Source organism: Enoplosus armatus, chromosome 13, assembly GCF_043641665.1.
Source record: "Enoplosus armatus isolate fEnoArm2 chromosome 13, fEnoArm2.hap1, whole genome shotgun sequence".
NCBI lineage: Eukaryota > Metazoa > Chordata > Actinopteri > Centrarchiformes > Enoplosidae > Enoplosus > Enoplosus armatus.
This window is the reverse complement of record NC_092192.1, coordinates 1113140-1131068: the sequence shown is the minus strand read 5'-3', so window position 1 is coordinate 1131068 and position 17929 is coordinate 1113140. Positions and strand designations below refer to the sequence as shown.

Sequence of the window (17929 nt, the reverse complement as noted above, 5' to 3'; positions counted from 1 at the left end):
CTTGACCTTTACTTACAGACACTGTCCTGAGAAGGCCGATGAGTTGGATACACAATGTATCTCCAACAACTAAAGTTTCAGGACACTGTAGTTTATCTGGACTCAGTCCCACACACACCGTCCTGCTGCCCCAAATACTCACTACAGCACCACGCAGATTCATCCGCTGCTGAAAATAGTCCCCAACGGACGCACTATTTCCTCCCGTTAGTTTGATCAAAACTACAGCCAGCAGCTGTTTGAGGGAATGACTGAGCCTTTTCAGACATGAAACTATATATTTGTGAGGAGTTTTTAAAGATTGACGTCTTCAGCAGGAACCAATGGGCTGAGAGCTGAGAGCCACAGACAGGAAGTGAGACAGGACGGACTGACAGGTTAATGTTTTGAGTCTCAACATGAGGTTTGTTGACATGAAGAGAAATATAAATCATACCAGACTGATCATTTCATTAAAAATAAACATGTTACGCAGTACACTGGTTGTATCCTGGCGAATGTATTTGTCAGAATAAAGAGCCTCTGCAGGTTGCAGTCCAACAAATGTACAACAAACTTTTTAATACTTTTTCACTCTACATGGATTTTAATGCAAGTCCAGTTTTTTTAAAACAGAAATAAATACAGTCAGCATGTAACTGAATAAAAATACAATAGAGATACTCACATATATATCTTATTTTGAAAGAACATTCACATTATTTGTTTTATTTCCTTGGTTCAGTCTTCAGTCAATAAAACATCATGTTCTTGCTGCTTCATCATGAAACTGATGAGGCGGTAAGCAGAGACACAGAAGTTAAACCCGGATGGTGTAGGAGTCAGAGTGGGTGACGTATCGGACCCAGCGCTGCGACGGGCCGGGCTGGACCGGAGACAGGCGGAGGAAGCGGATCTGCAGCCCCGTGGCGGTGAGCTTGGGCAGTTCGAAGCTCAGACCGACCGGACCGACCTCCAACATGGAGGCCGAGCTGAGGCCGGGGACCTCCAGCTGAAAACAGGCGCACACAGGAGGAGGCCGGGGGTCACATCATCATACATTTACTTTGTGAAGTAACTTCTACAGCGAGCAGCGTCTGCTCCACAGCTCCACCTGCTACGCCGAGTGTAAGAAACACTTTATTTTACAGCTTCTGTGATTTCCGACTAAATGTCCTTGAAAGAAGAACGTAGTTTAGTGCTGATGATATGGATATGGGGGGGTCAGTTTTGCCTGTCTACCAGAGAACTGTGTAAAATGCCTCCTAGGGCACAAAGGCATCGACGTCAAATGTCTTTTTTTGTCCAAAACTCAAAGAGGTTTAACTTGCTGTAACGAGACAAATAAACGCAGCAAGTTCTCACATTTAACAACCTGAAATCACATTTTGAAAGATGATTAATAAATTATCAAAATAGTTGCTGATTAATTTTCTGTTGATCGACTTGTCAATTTATTGACTACTACGTGCAGCTCTACAACATTTATATTTTTATATATGAATATTTGAATATGGAGTCTGCAGCCATGTTAGCAGCTCTGTGAAGCACATTTCATCACAATCCATCCAACAGCTGTTGAGGTGTTTCAGTCTGGACCAGAGTGGAGGACTGACTGACATTAGCATCCCTCGAGGCACGCTGCTAGCATGGCTAAAGGGGCACTACTTGTTTGTGTGTGTTTGCGTGTGTGTGGTCACCTTGAACAGAGCAGAGAGTTGTGTTCCTCCAGGGAAGCGAGGGATCTGCCAGTCCAAGGCTCGGCTCTGCAGCTTCAGCTCGGCGCTCTGATCCGGACTGCTGAGCTCCTGCGACAAACTGAACCCACAACACACACCAGGTCAACTCAACGGACTCATTCACGCTCCTCCACTCAAGAGATGAAACATCACAACTTTAGAAAGTACAGGTGACCCCCGAGGAGGTCAGAGGTCATCCTGTTCCAGAGATGAAGCAGTGAGGCAGAAAGGCTTCCAGAGGTGAGCACCCGGAAGGTGATTTGAGAGATAATCCTGCTGAAGGCTTTCACATGATGTAACTGTCATTTTCCACAAAGAGCCACAGAGGGATTTTCAGTCCAGACTGGACGGTGCGTTTATGTGCATCACGGCTGGATACGTGTTGTTAAAGTCCTGCGGGCTGTTGCAGCAGGGGTCAGGGTCTTCCTTTAAATCACACATGTTCCTGGTAGATGATTTGTGAACGTGAACGCTGTATTTCTGCTGTTTACATCACGCTCGGCGTTACTCAAACTGGACTTCCTGGATTGGATTTCATTGTCTCACATGAAGCAACAACACCCCCCCCACCGACGCAGCCCTTGATGTTGTTCAACAGCGGCCCGGGGGCTAAATCTGGCCTTCCAACAAAAATATTCAGCCCCTGATGAAAGCTTTCAGTTTACATCCAAATGTCTACACGAATCATAAATCTACAAAGTTAATAGAACGTTGGTAAATTCCAGTAAAATGATTCTGTGACATCTAATACTGATTTTTAATGGACTAATAAAGTCTAACAAACTTGAAATACACATATTAATAATATCATTTGGCCTTTTTGACCATAAAAAAACATTATTCCCCCAGAAATGAAGCAGCGGCTGTTTATCAATGACATCTCTCGTGTCGTGGAGAAACTCAGAATATACACGAAGCTTTATGACTCATTGTTCTGCCGTCATTTACAACCCTGAAACTGTGTTATAAGTCAGTTTTATTCTCAAATAAATTAAATAAACAAACAACATACTGACGTCATACAGGCCTCCGTTTCCACCACAACCTTTAAACTATGTTGGCTGAAGAAACCGCCGCTTGGTTAAACACCATGTCGCCTCTCCACCAGATGTTGGCTGTGATGCAGTTTTGAGGGCGAAGAAGAAGAAGAGATTCAGCAGTTTTGCGTTCAGTTTATGAGGGAAGTGGCATCGTTTATACATCTGGCCTCTGCTGTTTTAAGATTTACACACTCTGGAGATGTTTTAGTGTGTTTGGAGGGTTAAAACAGAGAGAAATAGATGTATTTAAATCTAGTCGGCTCAGCGTGGACGCACTCTGAATGAACACCTCTAACAAGTCCAAAGCTTCTGCTTCAGTATAATATCTACAGCACCTGGCCTTCCACCCATCGTTCATCGAAATTTCCATGACTTTAAATAACAAATTAGAAGTGCTTCCTTCTGCTCATCTGTGATGCTTCCTACTTTGTTAATGTTGTTTCCTATTTAAAAACCGAGCTGAGCGCCCAACAAGAGAGTGTGATTTCCTCACAGAGTTGAGGAACTCTGGTGACTTCCTCTTCACAGAGTCCTCTTCATCACAGACACGAGAGAAACACAAAAAACAACAAGACTCATATTCAAATTCAGAGTGACGCGTGGTCAGCTCTGAATTTGGTCGAGCTTCTTTGCATCCTGACTGATTTCCATAACAAACATTAGGTTTTAGGAGAGCAGCTACATTTGAATGGGAGCGTCTCACCTCACAGAGCCTTTGGGAACTGGGATGGTGGCACAGACGTTGATGGCAGCGCTGCAAACACAAAACAATGACTTAAAACCAGTGTGCAGTCGTGTCTCTTATATAAAACCAGTGTGCAGTCGTGTCTCTTATATAAAACCAGTGTGCAGTTGTGTCTCTTATATAAAACCAGTGTGTAGTTGTGTCTCTTATATAAAACCAGTATGTGGTTGTCTCTTATATAAAACCAGTGTGTAGTCGTGTCTCTTACAGAAAACCAGTGTGTAGTTGTGTCTTATATAAAACCAGTGTGTAGTCGTGTCTCTTATATAAAACCAGTGTGTAGTCGTGTCTCTTATATAAAACCAGTGTGCAGTTGTGTCTCTTATATAAAACCAGTGTGTAGTTGTCTCTTATATAAAACCAGTATGTGGTTGTCTCTTATATAAAACCAGTGTGTAGTCGTGTCTCTTACAGAAAACCAGTGTGTAGTTGTGTCTTATATAAAACCAGTGTGTAGTCGTGTCTCTTATATAAAACCAGTGTGTAGTTGTGTCTTATATAAAACCAGTGTGTAGTTGTGTCTCTTATATAAAACCAGTGTGTAGTCGTGTCTCTTATATAAAACCAGTGTGTAGTTGTGTCTTATATAAAACCAGTGTGCAGTTGTGTCTTATATAAAACCAGTATGTAGTTGTCTCTTATATAAAACCAGTGTGTAGGTGTCTCTTATATAAAACCAGTGTGTAGTTGTGTCTCTTATATAAAACCAGTGTGTAGTTGTGTCTCTTATATAAAACCAGTGTGCAGTTGTGTCTTATATAAAACCAGTGTGTAGTTGTGTCTTATATAAAACCAGTGTGTAGTTGTGTCTCTTATATAAAACCAGTGTGTAGTTGTGTCTCTTATATAAAACCAGTGTGCAGTTGTGTCTTATATAAAACCAGTGTGTAGTTGTGTCTTATATAAAACCAGTGTGTAGTTGTGTCTCTTATATAAAACCAGTGTGCAGTTGTGTCTCTTATATAAAACCAGTGTGTAGTTGTGTCTTATATAAAACCAGTGTGTAGTTGTGTCTCTTATATAAAACCAGTGTGTAGTTGTCTCTTATATAAAACCAGTGTGTAGTTGTCTCTTATATAAAACCAGCGTGTAGTTGTGTCTCTTATATAAAACCAGTGTGTAGGTGTCTCTTATATAAAACCAGTGTGCAGTTGTCTCTTATATAAAACCAGTGTGTAGTTGTCTCTTATATAAAACCAGTGTGTAGTTGTCTCTTATATAAAACCAGTGTGTAGCTGTGTCTCTTATATAAAACCAGTGTGCAGTTGTCTCTTATATAAAACCAGTGTGCAGTTGTCTCTTAGATAAAACCTGTGTGTAGTTGTGTCTTATATAAAACCAGCGTGTAGTTGTCTCTTATATAAAACCAGCGTGTAGTTGTGTCTCTTATATAAAACCAGTGTGTAGTTGTCTCTTAGATAAAACCAGTGTGCAGTTGTGTCTCTTATATAAAACCAGTGTGTAGTTGTCTCTTATATAAAACCAGTGTGTAGTTGTCTCTTATATAAAACCAGTGTGTAGTTGTGTCTCTTAGATAAAACCAGTGTGTAGTTGTGTCTTATATAAAACCAGTGTGTAGTTGTCTCTTATATAAAACCAGTGTGCAGTTGTCTCTTAGATAAAACCAGTGTGTAGTTGTCTCTTATATAAAACCAGTGTGTAGTTGTCTCTTAGATAAAACCAGTGTGCAGTTGTCTCTTAGATAAAACCAGTGTGTAGTTGTCTCTTAGATAAAACCAGTGTGTAGTTGTGTCTCCTTGTCATGTTTCAGATGTCTTCAAGTCTTTAGCAGTTCCACCAAAGAAGAAATAAAAACTGACCTCTTGGGGGGCAGATCACAGCGAAGCTTCAGGTACATCAGCAGCCTGCAGAGGAAAAACGTCAACTGTGAGCTCACGTTACATTTGAGTTTTTAAGCTTTTCTGAACACGTTTTAAGATTCTAATGTTTTCCAATATTTCATAAAACGTACTTTTACACCTCTAATTTATGTGTTAATTCACATTTATGCCTACAAGCCACCATCAGAGTGAGGAGATATGCAGACAGTATTCAGATCCTTTACTTCAGTAAAAGTAGTAATACAAAAGGGTAAAAATACTCCACCATAAGTAAATGTCCTGCATTCAAAATCTTACTTAAGTAAAAAGTACAGAAGTATTGTCAGCAAAATGTACTTAAAGTATGAAAAGTTTGTTATTGCAGTGATTGTTATGTTGTTAAATTATATTATTGGATTATTGTTACTGATGCATTCATGTGGACGCCTCATATAGAAACTACAGGTTTCAAAACTATTTAGTTTACAGTAAACTTGAGGTACTTGTACTTGACAACTAAATAGAAGCTCATTCATTAACACGTTATACCTCGTCAGTTTAATCTGTACAGAAACCAAAGGGTAAAAATAACAATTCACCACCTTACGAGGGGTTCTTTTTTGGACTATTTCAGTAACTTCCTGGAGTCTCTGTTGGTTGCCTGGCAACTGGATCTGCTAAGAAATAGTCCGGCACATGAAAAAGTTTTTACACTTAATAAATCAAACAAACCAGATATAACGTGTTAATCAGGGAGCTTTAGTGGTGCTGGTCGGTGGATTTTGTTATGTTTGGACAGAGCCAGGCTAGCTGTTTCTAGTCTTTATGCTAAGCTAAGCTAACTGGCTGCTAGCTGTAGCTTTATATTTCACAGGCAGATATGAGAGTGGCGTCAATCTTCACATATAACTCTGCAAGCTATTAATAGAACCGATGGCCAAAACTACAAAAGACCCAAGTTGCAATAAACTACGCTATGATATTATTTATATAAAGCGACATGTTGTGGGACTGGACTGTAGGTCTAGACTGTGGGACTGGACTGTAGGTCTAGACTGTGGAACTGGACTGTGGGACTAGACTGTGGAACTGGACTATGGGTCTAGACTGTGGGACTGGACTGTAGGTCTAGACTGTGGAACTGGACTCTGGGACTGGACTGTAGGTCTAGACTGTGGGACTGGACTGTGGGTCTAGACTGTGGGACTGGACTGTGGGACTAGACTGTGGAACTGGACTGTGGGACTAGACTGTGGGACTAGACTATGGGTCTAGACTGTGGGACTGGACTGTAGGTCTAGACTGTGGAACTGGACTCTGGGACTGGACTGTAGGTCTAGACTGTGGGACTGGACTGTGGGAGTCTAACCTTCCTCCGCTGTCCCTCTCGATGGTTGGGAAGAGACGGAAAGGGGGAGCTGAAGGCAGATCATCACTCAGCTGGTACTGCATCACTGTTTGCTGCAACAGGAGGAAGAGAGAGATGATGAAGAGGAAGAGGAGGCGTAAGAGCACACAGATAAAGAACAAAAAAACAAAACCCACGAACACACACATTAATCAGCAGGAAAGGGGTCCGTCTGAACCTGATGGGATTATGTTAATTTGTGGAAGTGATTTGTGATTATTGTGCTGAAACCTTTAAAACCTGTGTTAGCTCCTTTAAGGCTCGGATCTGTGAAAGAGGCTTTGTGAGACCACACTGGAGCTCTGCAGCAAGAAAACAAAGTGTTTAGTTACATGAGAGCTGGATTCTGCCGAGCGGTAAATCCTCCTGCGTGAAGGTTTTAATGTTCAGTCTGTGTTGAAACGGTTTTAGAGACTTGTTGATTCAACGGTACGATCATTAAGAAAACAATCTGACCACGAGGTCCAGGTTCAGGAGCAGATCTGGAGCTTTCTCCACCACCTTGTCTGACCATCTTCCTCACTTTCCTTTACTGCCTTATCTTTGATTCTAGCGTCTTTTTAGGAAAATATTAACTGCATATAGAATATATATAAAAAGTTGTTCTTGACCACGCAGAGAAGGTGGAGGTATTAGTCCAAGCTCACGGTGGAGGCTGCAGCTTGAGGTGTTGCTGAACTGTATTGTGTTTTACTGAGAGGTGTTTCTAATATTTTGTCCACCTCATTGATATAAATGAAGCTACAAATGATCCTAAAAGGTGTATCAGCATTTTGATTCTGGACAAAAAGTTCTGCAGATTAAATACAGATGTTTAACTCACCCCCGCTGTGTTGACATCAGCGGACTGGGAGGCTGCTGAGGTCTTACTGGACTTACTGGACTCTAACTGGACTATATTATTTTATCCTTAACTTCTGGCACAGTGCAATACATCTACACATAACTTTTAACCTACCTGTGTTTGACGTTTGGTTCGTTGGTGTTAAATAAAGCACCTATCTGAAGCCTGAACCTGCAGGGAAGGAAGCCGACCGCTTGGTGTCGGCGGGAAACAGCTGTGTTGTCAACAAGTTAAGAACCGCAGTCCAAACCAATAAACATAAAGAGAAGCACCTCTCCCTGACTCGGACACAGCCGGAGGATCCGGTGGCTGTCGAACTCGTCCAGTCGGACCGCCTGGTGGAAGCTGCACTCATCAACTCGAACAGCAGCTCCGTAACCTGAAGATGAAAACAAACACTGCAGGTGAGAAACTCACAGACTGATTCACCTGAAACAACAGGACACCTCGTCCTGCAGTGACCCACGAGACACATTTCAAACCAGTTCAAGACAAATCTTCAAAAGGAAACCCTGTCACAGAATACTCCTGTCAATAAAAACAGACTCCAGAACAAATGAATCTGTTCTGTACAGGAAATGAAACCAGCATCCATCATCATGTTGGTGAGTTAGTACGTGCAGGTTTCAGAAAGTGAAAAGACTTTTAAATTCACCTTGAAATAAGGTAATAATAATGAATTAACACCAAAATAAAGACACATTTATTCTATGAAAAGTGACATCGCTGTCAAACAACAGCAGGAAATGAAATGTGGGAGGAAATGAAGCGCACCTATTTTTAATAAACATGTTCTGTCTGTGAACTGATAAATAAACCCACCAGCATCTGACAGCAGCATGACAGACCTACACATCATGACCCAGGAGGTCTGCCTCACCAGTACAGACAAAACACACAGAAACAAGCTAAACCACATGTCAGTTTAACACCGACTCTCCTTACCTCCTGACAGGCTTGAATCCTGGTTCAAATGCAGTTCATAACTTAGTTAAGTATAAATAAAGTTTGTGTGTGTGTGTGTGTGTGCGTGTGTGTGTGTGTGTGCGTGTGTGTGTGTGTGTGTGTGTGTGTGTGTTTTACCTCTGAGCTGTGACTTGCCGATGCTGAATTCCTCATTCAGACCGATTCGCATTTCTGTTAATGGAGGACAGCACGTTAGATTTCAGACTCTTTTTCATATCTATAAACTGTGACACAGAGAATCATTTCACACTTAAATAAATGGCGGACACTAAATGTTGCGCACTTTGCAGTAAATAGCGAGTGATTTCAGACTCTCTGATTGGCTGTTTCTTCCTTCTTCTCATGGACACAGTGTTGTTGCGTCTTGCAGCTCAGTGTCTCATGCTTGTGTGTTTCTTGTTCATCACAGTGTTGAAATGATCAGCTGACAGTCAGCTGACAGTCAGCTGACAGCAGCAGCCTGATGTTCACGTTGGGTTTATTTGTCTTCACCGTCAGAACATCAGCGCGGCGCCGTTACCAACACTGACTGATAGCGACTAATAACTAACTAAATGCGACTGACAACCTGTGAAGAAAACTAACACACCACTTGTTTGGTTTTAATGGCATGATATTTAATGGGGGGGGGGGTCGTACAGCGTTGACCCCTTTAAATGTTCAAACTCACCTGAGCAGCTCGGCATGTAGCACTTGACTCTGATCTCTCCCTCGACGTCTGCCTTCATCAGAAGTCCCTGCAGCACAAACCATCATCCAGCAGAGAGAAACCAGGTTTAGAGTTTAGACTGGTTTCACCGTGTACAGCAAGGCAAGGCTCCAGAGTGCTGCATTTACCAACACAATAAATGACGGCTCCAATAAGCACATTGAAGATACTTGTGTGTAGACGTCAGTGATTTGAGTGTTTCAGACAGTGATTGCTGCTGGTATCACGTGGGTGTTACTCACGTTGGAGCCGATGACGACAGACATCCTCTCAATCACGTCCACAAATATCTCGCTCTTCCCTCCCTGGAAAGACACATGTACGGAAACTGTGAGGTCTGTTCAGTTTGTTTCAGGAAGTGTTCAGTCGAGCTGGGACCTGACTAGTTACTGGAGCATGTCAGTTATTTTCAAAACACCCAGGCCTGTAAAAAACAACAAACTCCTCATCAACAACTTATAGCCATAATTCTAAACTGTGCAACTGCTACCTAATTTAGATGGCACATGCTTCTAACAACTCTGATCAATCCTGGAAAATCCTTATTCACATTATTCATCAATATATAACAAAACATTTAAAAGTCCACATTCACTTGAAACTGGTTTAATACAGAGATGGATTCAGATTGAAGCTGAAAACATGTTCTTTGTGCAGACGTACGAGTGATTTCTTGTCTTTTCTTTGGTTTAAATGAATTGGATCATCGTATCCTGTTTGCTCTTCTTTCTCTTCTAAAAATGTATAGAATAATGTTGAAAATGCCGTAATGATTACATACTTTAACAAGCTTCACGCCATGCTTGAATTTAAAGTTCTTCATTTTCTGCACTTAATTCCAGGTCGTTCCAGGACCTTAAACTGCTCCCGTCTCTGGCTTGTTCATGTTCAAATGTGCGTTTCTAAAGGACAAAATTATACTGCTGGAAAATGACTCACTGCTAAAAGTCCCAGAAAAGAAAAGACTTCCCCACAGACTCGACAGACTTCCCTGTTCAAAAACATGCCGACATGTTCCAGGCGGGAACTGGATACTTTAAAATAAAGAGATGTAAGGGCATGTCAGCGCCGTGTCGTGTCTGTGTCACAGTGTTATTACGTTCAGCTTCTTCAGGACTGCAGATGTGATGCTGGGTACCTGCTCTCTGCTGGACTGGATGGGTCTGGTGGCTGCAGAGCTGGGAGCCACTTTACTCTGCTGTGTTTCCGCTCCAAACTGCAGCAAAACAATAACAACAACAACAACAACAACAACAGAGCTGCTTAAAATGTACAGACACACATTAAATAAAATACATTCAAACATGAAACATGCATCATCATCTTCCACATTTAGACAATATTTGGCAACACCTTATTTCAACTCCCCTGTTTAGCATTTATAAGCACTATATAAGCATTTAATAAATGTTTATAACACAACGTAGTGGTAAGCTGTTGCACTTTTCCCCGTCTGGCCAATCAAACCTCAACGACCTCTGACCTCTGGTCTAACACTCTGTCAACATACCAAGCCGACGTTACTGAGGTCAAACAGGCTGAATGGTCTGGAGGAGACAGCTTCAGTCTGGATGAAGTTCTTCAGGACGTCAGAGGACGTCGACTGAATGTAACCATAGTCCTGATAGACAGACAGGCAGACAGGCAGACACACAGATTTATTATTATTTATTATTGTTATTTCCTCTCAACTTTCATGGCTATTAAAACATGGACTCCTGGCGACACTGCAGCTGTTGAAGCTCATTTAGATGATTCTGTCTTTACAGAATAAAGTCTATAAAGTTATAAAGTCAGAGTATTTCTCTCTTGATAAACACAAGCCCAGATGTTGCTTCAGGGCAGCACATTCAGCACCACCCAACGTCTATCTTGTGAAGAGACTCACCACGACCTCATCCAGCAGCTCATAGATGAGGGCAAAGTTCATCTGCACCGACTTCTCTGACAGACTGCCACAGTAATCTTTAATCAGAGCTGTTAACCTGAGAGCACAGACAGACAGACAGGCAGACAGACAGAGACATTTGAACGGGTGCCTCCTCATTGTTCACCAACTGCACTGTTCATTAATCTGCAGGCAGATTAGAGATTAGAGATTATCGAATTCATTTATTCAATCCAAATCCTTTTGAATCTCTTGTTGGGTCTCTCGTCATATTTCTGACACCAAACAAAAAACTGCATGTGAACATAAAAAGATCAACAATAAAAGTGTCTGTAAACTTGTTTTGTCTTTTTCTTTAATTCAAATAGTTGTTTAATATTTGAAATGATCTCAGTGTTTGTATTCTACCTTTTTCACCTCTTTCAATGAGTCATTGCTGTTTTAATCCAGACTGTAAAAACAACACACCTGTTGAGGAACTCGATGATGGTGAAGGGGGAGGAGTCAGCTGTAGTCGTGGCGACCCAGTACAGTCCTCCCTGCCTGATGTGGACGAAGTGAAGACCTTTGTGACTCTGCAGAACAAAACACAGGACTGTTGTTGCGTTTAAGGTCCACGATGGAAAATATCAACTGATACTGTTTTTGAAAAATGTTTTGCAGCTGTTATTATTATTATTAATGAGCAGACTTAATTCAGTTCTCTGCTTGGACAGTCTGTCTTCAAGTCCATCCAGATTTGGAGGAAAAGAAATTACTGCCTTTTTCGAGACAAAGATTAACACATGATACTAATATGGAACATGTTTGTGAAGGTGTAGGAGGATCTAACACACACACGCAAGCACACACACACACACAGTTGTTACCATGACAACCGGAGGCTGGTCTCCAGTCAGCGCTGTGACCTTCTCGTAGAAAATACTGACGACATCACTTCCTGCTTCTCCACGGACTGATAGTGAGGTTAAGAACTTTCATGATGCAGTACATTATGTAATAAAAAAGTATAACATATTAACATATATTATAGTATAATATATAGTATAGTACAGCAATATAACATTGAATATAAGATATAATAAGAGACTCTGCAGGGGGGCACTCCGGAAGACCTTCTTTGACTCAGTGGTGGCATCAGCCATCTTTTATGGAGAGGTCTGCTGGAGCAGCAGCATCTCAGCTGCCGACAGGAAGAAACTGGACAGACTGATTAAGAAGGCCAGCTCTGTTCTGGGATGCCCCCCGAACTCAGTGGAGGTGGTGGGAGAAAGACGGATGATGGCTAAGCTATCATGCCTGAGTGAGAATATAGTATAAAATATAATAAAATATGATAAATATTTATTATGTATATATATATGTATTTGGTGTGCAAGGAAGGTGCGTTAAGAACGTATCAATCAGGGGACAAACACTAATACACATTTTTGTATTTGGCCTCAGTTTTTTTAAGTTATTTTTAGTTGAGGACAAGAAGGTGAGGATACAGTCTTTGTAGATGAGGTGGTCCCCCTTTGAGGACAATATGAAGACCTGAGAGATCATCCTGCTAAGAGACAGACAGACAGTAAATCAGTCAAGTATAGCTCAAATTCATCAAGATGGTGATTTTTTTTCTCCAATAAAAGGTTTTAGGCTCCAGAGGGCTGTCAAGTACCTGTAATACAGTCGCTCCCCCTGTCGGTGTTATTTGTTAGAGTCAGTCTGGTTCCTGCCAAGTCGACAAAATATTATTCATGCTCCTTTTCTTATATTATTTTAAATACATATAACACGCGGCTTCAATGTGGATGGTTGCTTTCTAAGGAGGTAACTAAAACCAGCCAACACTGACACCCTGTATTATTCGTTTTGGGGGAAAGCTCTCACCAAACTCCACGCAATATTTTAACAATTTTAAGTGCACCTGTAAACAACTCCTTGCTGTAATGATTTCTTTTTCGACATTCGTAATCCACTACGCAGTTTTCCGGTTATTCACACTCCAGTTCACACTCAAATGTTCCACCAAGATGAGGACAGAGTGTAACATTAAATGAAATTTAATTGAAACAAATTAAGTTAAATTAGCTGAAATCGTAACGGAGTATGAGCTTGTGAAAATTAGCTATTGACACTCTTTTGAGTAGCTGTAACTTCAGTAACTGCTTAAACTTACTTACCCGCAGTAGACTTGCAGTGAACTAGTTAAACGTAAAGCAGTTAGAATTATAAATTACTTTAACTACTTGATACTAAGTTATGAATGAAAGCAATAGTAACTTACTAGTTAGCTAGTGATAAAGGTATCCTGGCTAACCGGGGAGCGGACGTTAAAGTTAGCTATAGCAGCATATTTAAACCTCTAACAATTCACAAGAGAGGAGTCTATGATACGCTGGTCAACGTTGACTGATTTCTACAGATAACATAGATAAGTGAAGCATTAAAAACTCCACTGAAATACAACTTAAATGTATGTTATTAGCTGCCTTGCTGTCACCCGACAGACTAGTGTTTACAAACCGGGTCAGCAGATGGCGAATAGCCTCACAGCGACACCTGCTGAGCGGGCGGATAAGTGACATGTTTTTAACGTAGCTTGTAGTCAAGTCATCCAAACAGCAGGCGGCAGCAGAGGCGAGAATCCATACGGAAGTTGTTCAGCAAGGTAGATGATTTCCACCATAGCATCGGTTTATGTCCTGTGTAGTTCACCATGAAGTAAGTAAACAATTTCACATTGAAATGATTATTTGGGTTTCTATCTACTGTTCGGCTTTACTTCATACTGTTGTTGCTTCTATCCTCATTTGTAGCCTACGCTAACCCGCTAGCCAGTGCTAACAGCTAACTAACATTGTTGGTAACTAAATTTAGCCAGCTCTCCCCATACATTCACCGAACCATGCTAAAAACCTTACAATTTAACGATTCTCCTTTAATCGGTAAACATAATTCGGCAAACATAACGACTAACGTTATAATAAACATTTAGACGCAGTATTTGAATTCGGCAAAAACCAAAGTATGCAAGGTTGATTTACCGCCGAGATTAAGATGAAAACTAACCTTGCACGAAATGTCTTCGATCTTCACTTATCTCGCCCGTGTGTTCATTTCCTGTTAAGTGGGAAACATAAAATTGGACGTAGTTTGAATGGAGTCTGGCGTGAAGGTTTCTCCATAAAGAGGATCGTTAGAAGCTTCCCACAACTTGTAATGTGTGCATGTAAGACTGTAAATGTAAGAGTGCATTTGGGGGTCTAAAAGTGAGCACATTGCCCTCACGCATTACACATGAACTCACAATTATGCAAATGTGTTGTGACTCATCTCTTGAAGGTTTAGACTTAAGTCCTAAAGGCCGGGATGAGCCTGATCTGCCTCCCTTAATGAAAACCTAACCGTACAGAGATAAGAACTGATGTGTTCAGTTCTGAAACACAACTGTTGTATTTACAAGTTAAACCTTTTCTCTGTCCTGTTTTCAGTCCGTTAACGAAGGTGAAGTTGATTAACGAACTGAATGAGCGAGAGGCCGACCTCGGGGTCAATGAGTCTGTTTCCTGGCACACTGAGTACAAAGACAGCGCCTGGATATTTGTTGGTAAGAGAGGCCTTCCTGTCTGGATCAGAGGCAAATGCTGCACATTGTCTTGTTTGGAGCTTCAGCTGTCGTCCCTCTCAGATCAGTTGGTGTTTTGTTTCCTGCAGGAGGATTTCCATACGAGCTGACTGAAGGTGACATCATCTGCGTCTTCTCTCAGTACGTACCTGCATCCTTTCTCTTTATTTCAGTGCACTAACACACAGCTGTGATGTTGCTGCTAACATATCCCCCCTCACTAAAACATCCAGTCAGAGAACATGAGAACTCACCTTCCTTTCAGGTACGGAGAGATCGTCAACATCAACCTGGTGCGTGACAAGAAGACGGGGAAATCCAAAGGTTTCTGCTTCATCTGCTACGAGGACCAGAGGAGCACCATCCTGGCTGTGGACAACTTCAACGGCATCAAGGTGACGCAGCTGATACTTAAACACGCTTTGTTAAAAAGAATCTACCTGCCCGGACCTTCTGTGCAAAGTGGGTGCACTCTGAGCACAGTTTGACACTTGACTCAACGGCTCTGAGTGCGGTTTAAACCAACCAGGTACAACATGTTAATCTGTGGGCAGTAGTGCTGACAGGTGCATCTTTTAACCTGGACAGTCTTCATGCTAAGCTAAGCTAACCAAGCCCTGACTCCAACTCTGTACTTTGGAGCAGCTAGGCTCAATGATCCGTACTGACACACAGACACAGGAGTGGTGTCCTGCTTCTCATCGAACTCTCAGAAAGAAAGAAAACGTGTTTATTTCTCCAAATGTTGAACTTTTCTTTTAAATTCATAAAACGGAAAGGTTTGACATTTTGGGAAATGCTCTTATCCACTTTCTTGCTGAGAGTCAGTTGAGAAGAATAATGCCACTCTCATGTCTGTACGCTCAATATGAAGCTGCAGCTGGTTATCTTAGCTTAGCATAAAGACTAGAAACAGGGGGAAACAGCTAGCCCCGTTCTGTCCAAAGGTAACAAAATCCACCTAGCGGCACCTCTAAAGCTCCCCGATTAACAATCACTTCAGAAAATGCTGAACTAAGAAATAATCTGGCACATAATCACCTATAAAACGGCCACTTTTTGTTAATGAAATGACGAGATAAAGAGATTCGTCTGTCTGTGACTCTCTGACGTTTCACTGATTCATTGTCAGATTAAAGGTCGGACCATTCGCGTGGATCACGTTAAAGACTACCGTCCTCCCAAAGACTCAGAGGACATTGATGATGTGACCAAACTACTGAGGGAGGAGGGCTGTGCTCCCAGATCCCACGAGTCCTCTTCCTCCTCAGAGGAAGAGGAGCAGTACGCCATCCCTGTGAAGAAGCCCAAAAAAGGTGAGGTCACTTCCTGCTTGTCTCTGTCCCAGATACAAGAATCGTTTTTTATGTCTCCTCTCGCTGCTCTCCGTCTCAGACAAGAAAGAGAAGAAGAAAAAGAAGAAAGAGAAGAAGGAGAAGAAGAAGGCCGAGAAGGAGAAAGAGAGGGCGGGCCGGGCGCTGCACTCCTCCTCTTCCTCACCTCCCCCTCCTCCTCCTCCTGCTGTCAGAGTCAAAGAGGAGAAGGAGGATGCCGCCTATGACAAGTACAACCAGAGGGGGACGCCACCAGGAGGACAACAGAACGGACAGAGAGTGAGGGAGAACGAGAGACTCCGGGGGGAGGAGGAGAGGAGGAGGAGTCGTGAGAGGGAGAGCGACAGAGACAGAGACAGAGAGGGCGACAGGAGGAGAGAGACAGACAGAGACTATGATAGAAGAAGAGAGACGGACAGAGACTATGAAAGAAAAAGAGAGTCTGACCGGGACAGAGACAGTGATAGAAGAAGAGAGATGGACAGAGACAGAGATAATGATAGAAGAAGAGAGACAGACAGAGATAATGATAGAAGAAGAGAGACGGACAGAGACAGCGACAGAAGAAGAGAGACGGACAGAGACAGTGATAGAAGAAGAGAGATGGACAGAGACAGAGATAATGACAGAAGAAGAGAGACAGACAGAGACAGCGATAGAAGAAGAGAGACGGACAGAGACAGAGACCGTCCCCGTAAACACTGAGACCACCTGCAGTGAACTGATGATGTAAAAACGTGTTACTGTGGTATGTCTGTGATGTAACTGGTATCATGACATCATTGTCCAGATAGAGATGAATCAGTGAGGGTCCAGTTCTCACGTCCTCTGTTGAAGAGAATCAGACTGAGGAGACTTTAATGTTCCTCACGGCTTCATTCACACATGACAGGAGTGCTTCTTCTTCGTTAAGTTCTGTGTAAAATGTTTCTGGACGTCGTCTTCCTCCCCCAGTTCAAGATGGCCGCCAGAGTGAAATGTGTTAAAGCCGACGGTGACATCGTCCCATCGTTTGTGTTGTTTCATTGAGTTTTGTAATAAAACAAAGAAATGTGCTTTTTATGAAGTGGATTTTGTGTTCGATTAGAGATTAACATGCTGATAGAGAAATATTTTTTATTATTTTTATATTTTACTTTTCCAAACGTAAGCTGTAGAATGTGGTTGTTTTTTTCCTCTTACTTTTCAGGCAGCATTTTGATTACAATTCATTGACAAATGCTGTAAAAATCTATTAGAAACTTGCCTGAGGGTCTTGAATATTTAGTCTAGTCATGCTAGCAGCTCTATGAGGCTGAGCTAAGTGCTAACATGTGCTAGTTAGCAGTAAACAGTACAGCTGAGGCTGATGAACGTCATCAGTTCTGCAGGTATTTGGTCATAAACCAAAGTGTTGGACACATGAACATGTTGACCTGATGGTGGCGCTGATGAGTCAGAGGATCACCAGAGTTACTACAGTTCAGTCTGTCTGTTGATAATTAAACTGCACAGGAATCAGTTCAGCTATCTGAGTTTCTCCTGCATGTGAAGGATTCATGGTTTGTAGTAAAGAAGAGAGACAGGTTATGTAGAGCTGCTGGGAGGAGGATTTTGTCACCTTTGGATAGAGCCAGGCTAGCTAGTTCCCCAGTGTCCAGTCTTTATGCTAAGCTAAGCTAACCAACTGCAGCCTGTAGCTTTATATTTAACGTACAGACGGCCAAACTCTTTTAAGACAACTGGACTTGTTGTCTTGAAGGAAGAATCATCTCAATGACAGTCAGCGTTGTCCATCAGTGTCCCCTCTTTGTAGTTCATGTGAACTCTGAAACTAAAATGTTTTGTGATGTGACGACAGGAAGTAA

At 42.0% G+C, this 17929-nt stretch overlaps 2 protein-coding genes across 2 annotated transcripts; one reads left to right on the top strand and one right to left on the bottom strand.

Annotated features, from left to right (window-relative positions):
* Positions 1–632: 632 nt before the first annotated feature.
* ap4m1 (adaptor related protein complex 4 subunit mu 1) lies at positions 633–13393 on the bottom strand. Its single transcript, XM_070917720.1, has 17 exons — positions 13304–13393; positions 12799–12852; positions 12629–12690; positions 12008–12093; positions 11607–11713; positions 11139–11235; positions 10761–10871; positions 10389–10466; positions 9493–9555; positions 9212–9278; positions 8659–8712; positions 7848–7954; positions 6693–6784; positions 5324–5368; positions 3462–3512; positions 1680–1797; positions 633–991 (listed from the first exon to the last, which is right to left on the bottom strand). The coding sequence occupies exons 3-17, from the start codon at positions 12684–12686 to the stop codon at positions 800–802; spliced, it is 1326 nt and encodes a 441-aa protein (XP_070773821.1). The 5' UTR covers positions 12687–12690; positions 12799–12852; positions 13304–13393; the 3' UTR covers positions 633–799.
* A 388-nt stretch (positions 13394–13781) lies between these two features.
* On the top strand, positions 13782–17137 carry rbmx2 (RNA binding motif protein X-linked 2). The gene is made up of 6 exons (XM_070917529.1): positions 13782–13844; positions 14615–14730; positions 14838–14889; positions 15014–15143; positions 15881–16064; positions 16144–17137. The coding sequence occupies exons 1-6, from the start codon at positions 13840–13842 to the stop codon at positions 16785–16787; spliced, it is 1131 nt and encodes a 376-aa protein (XP_070773630.1). The 5' UTR covers positions 13782–13839; the 3' UTR covers positions 16788–17137.
* The last annotated feature ends 792 nt before the right edge of the window (positions 17138–17929 follow it).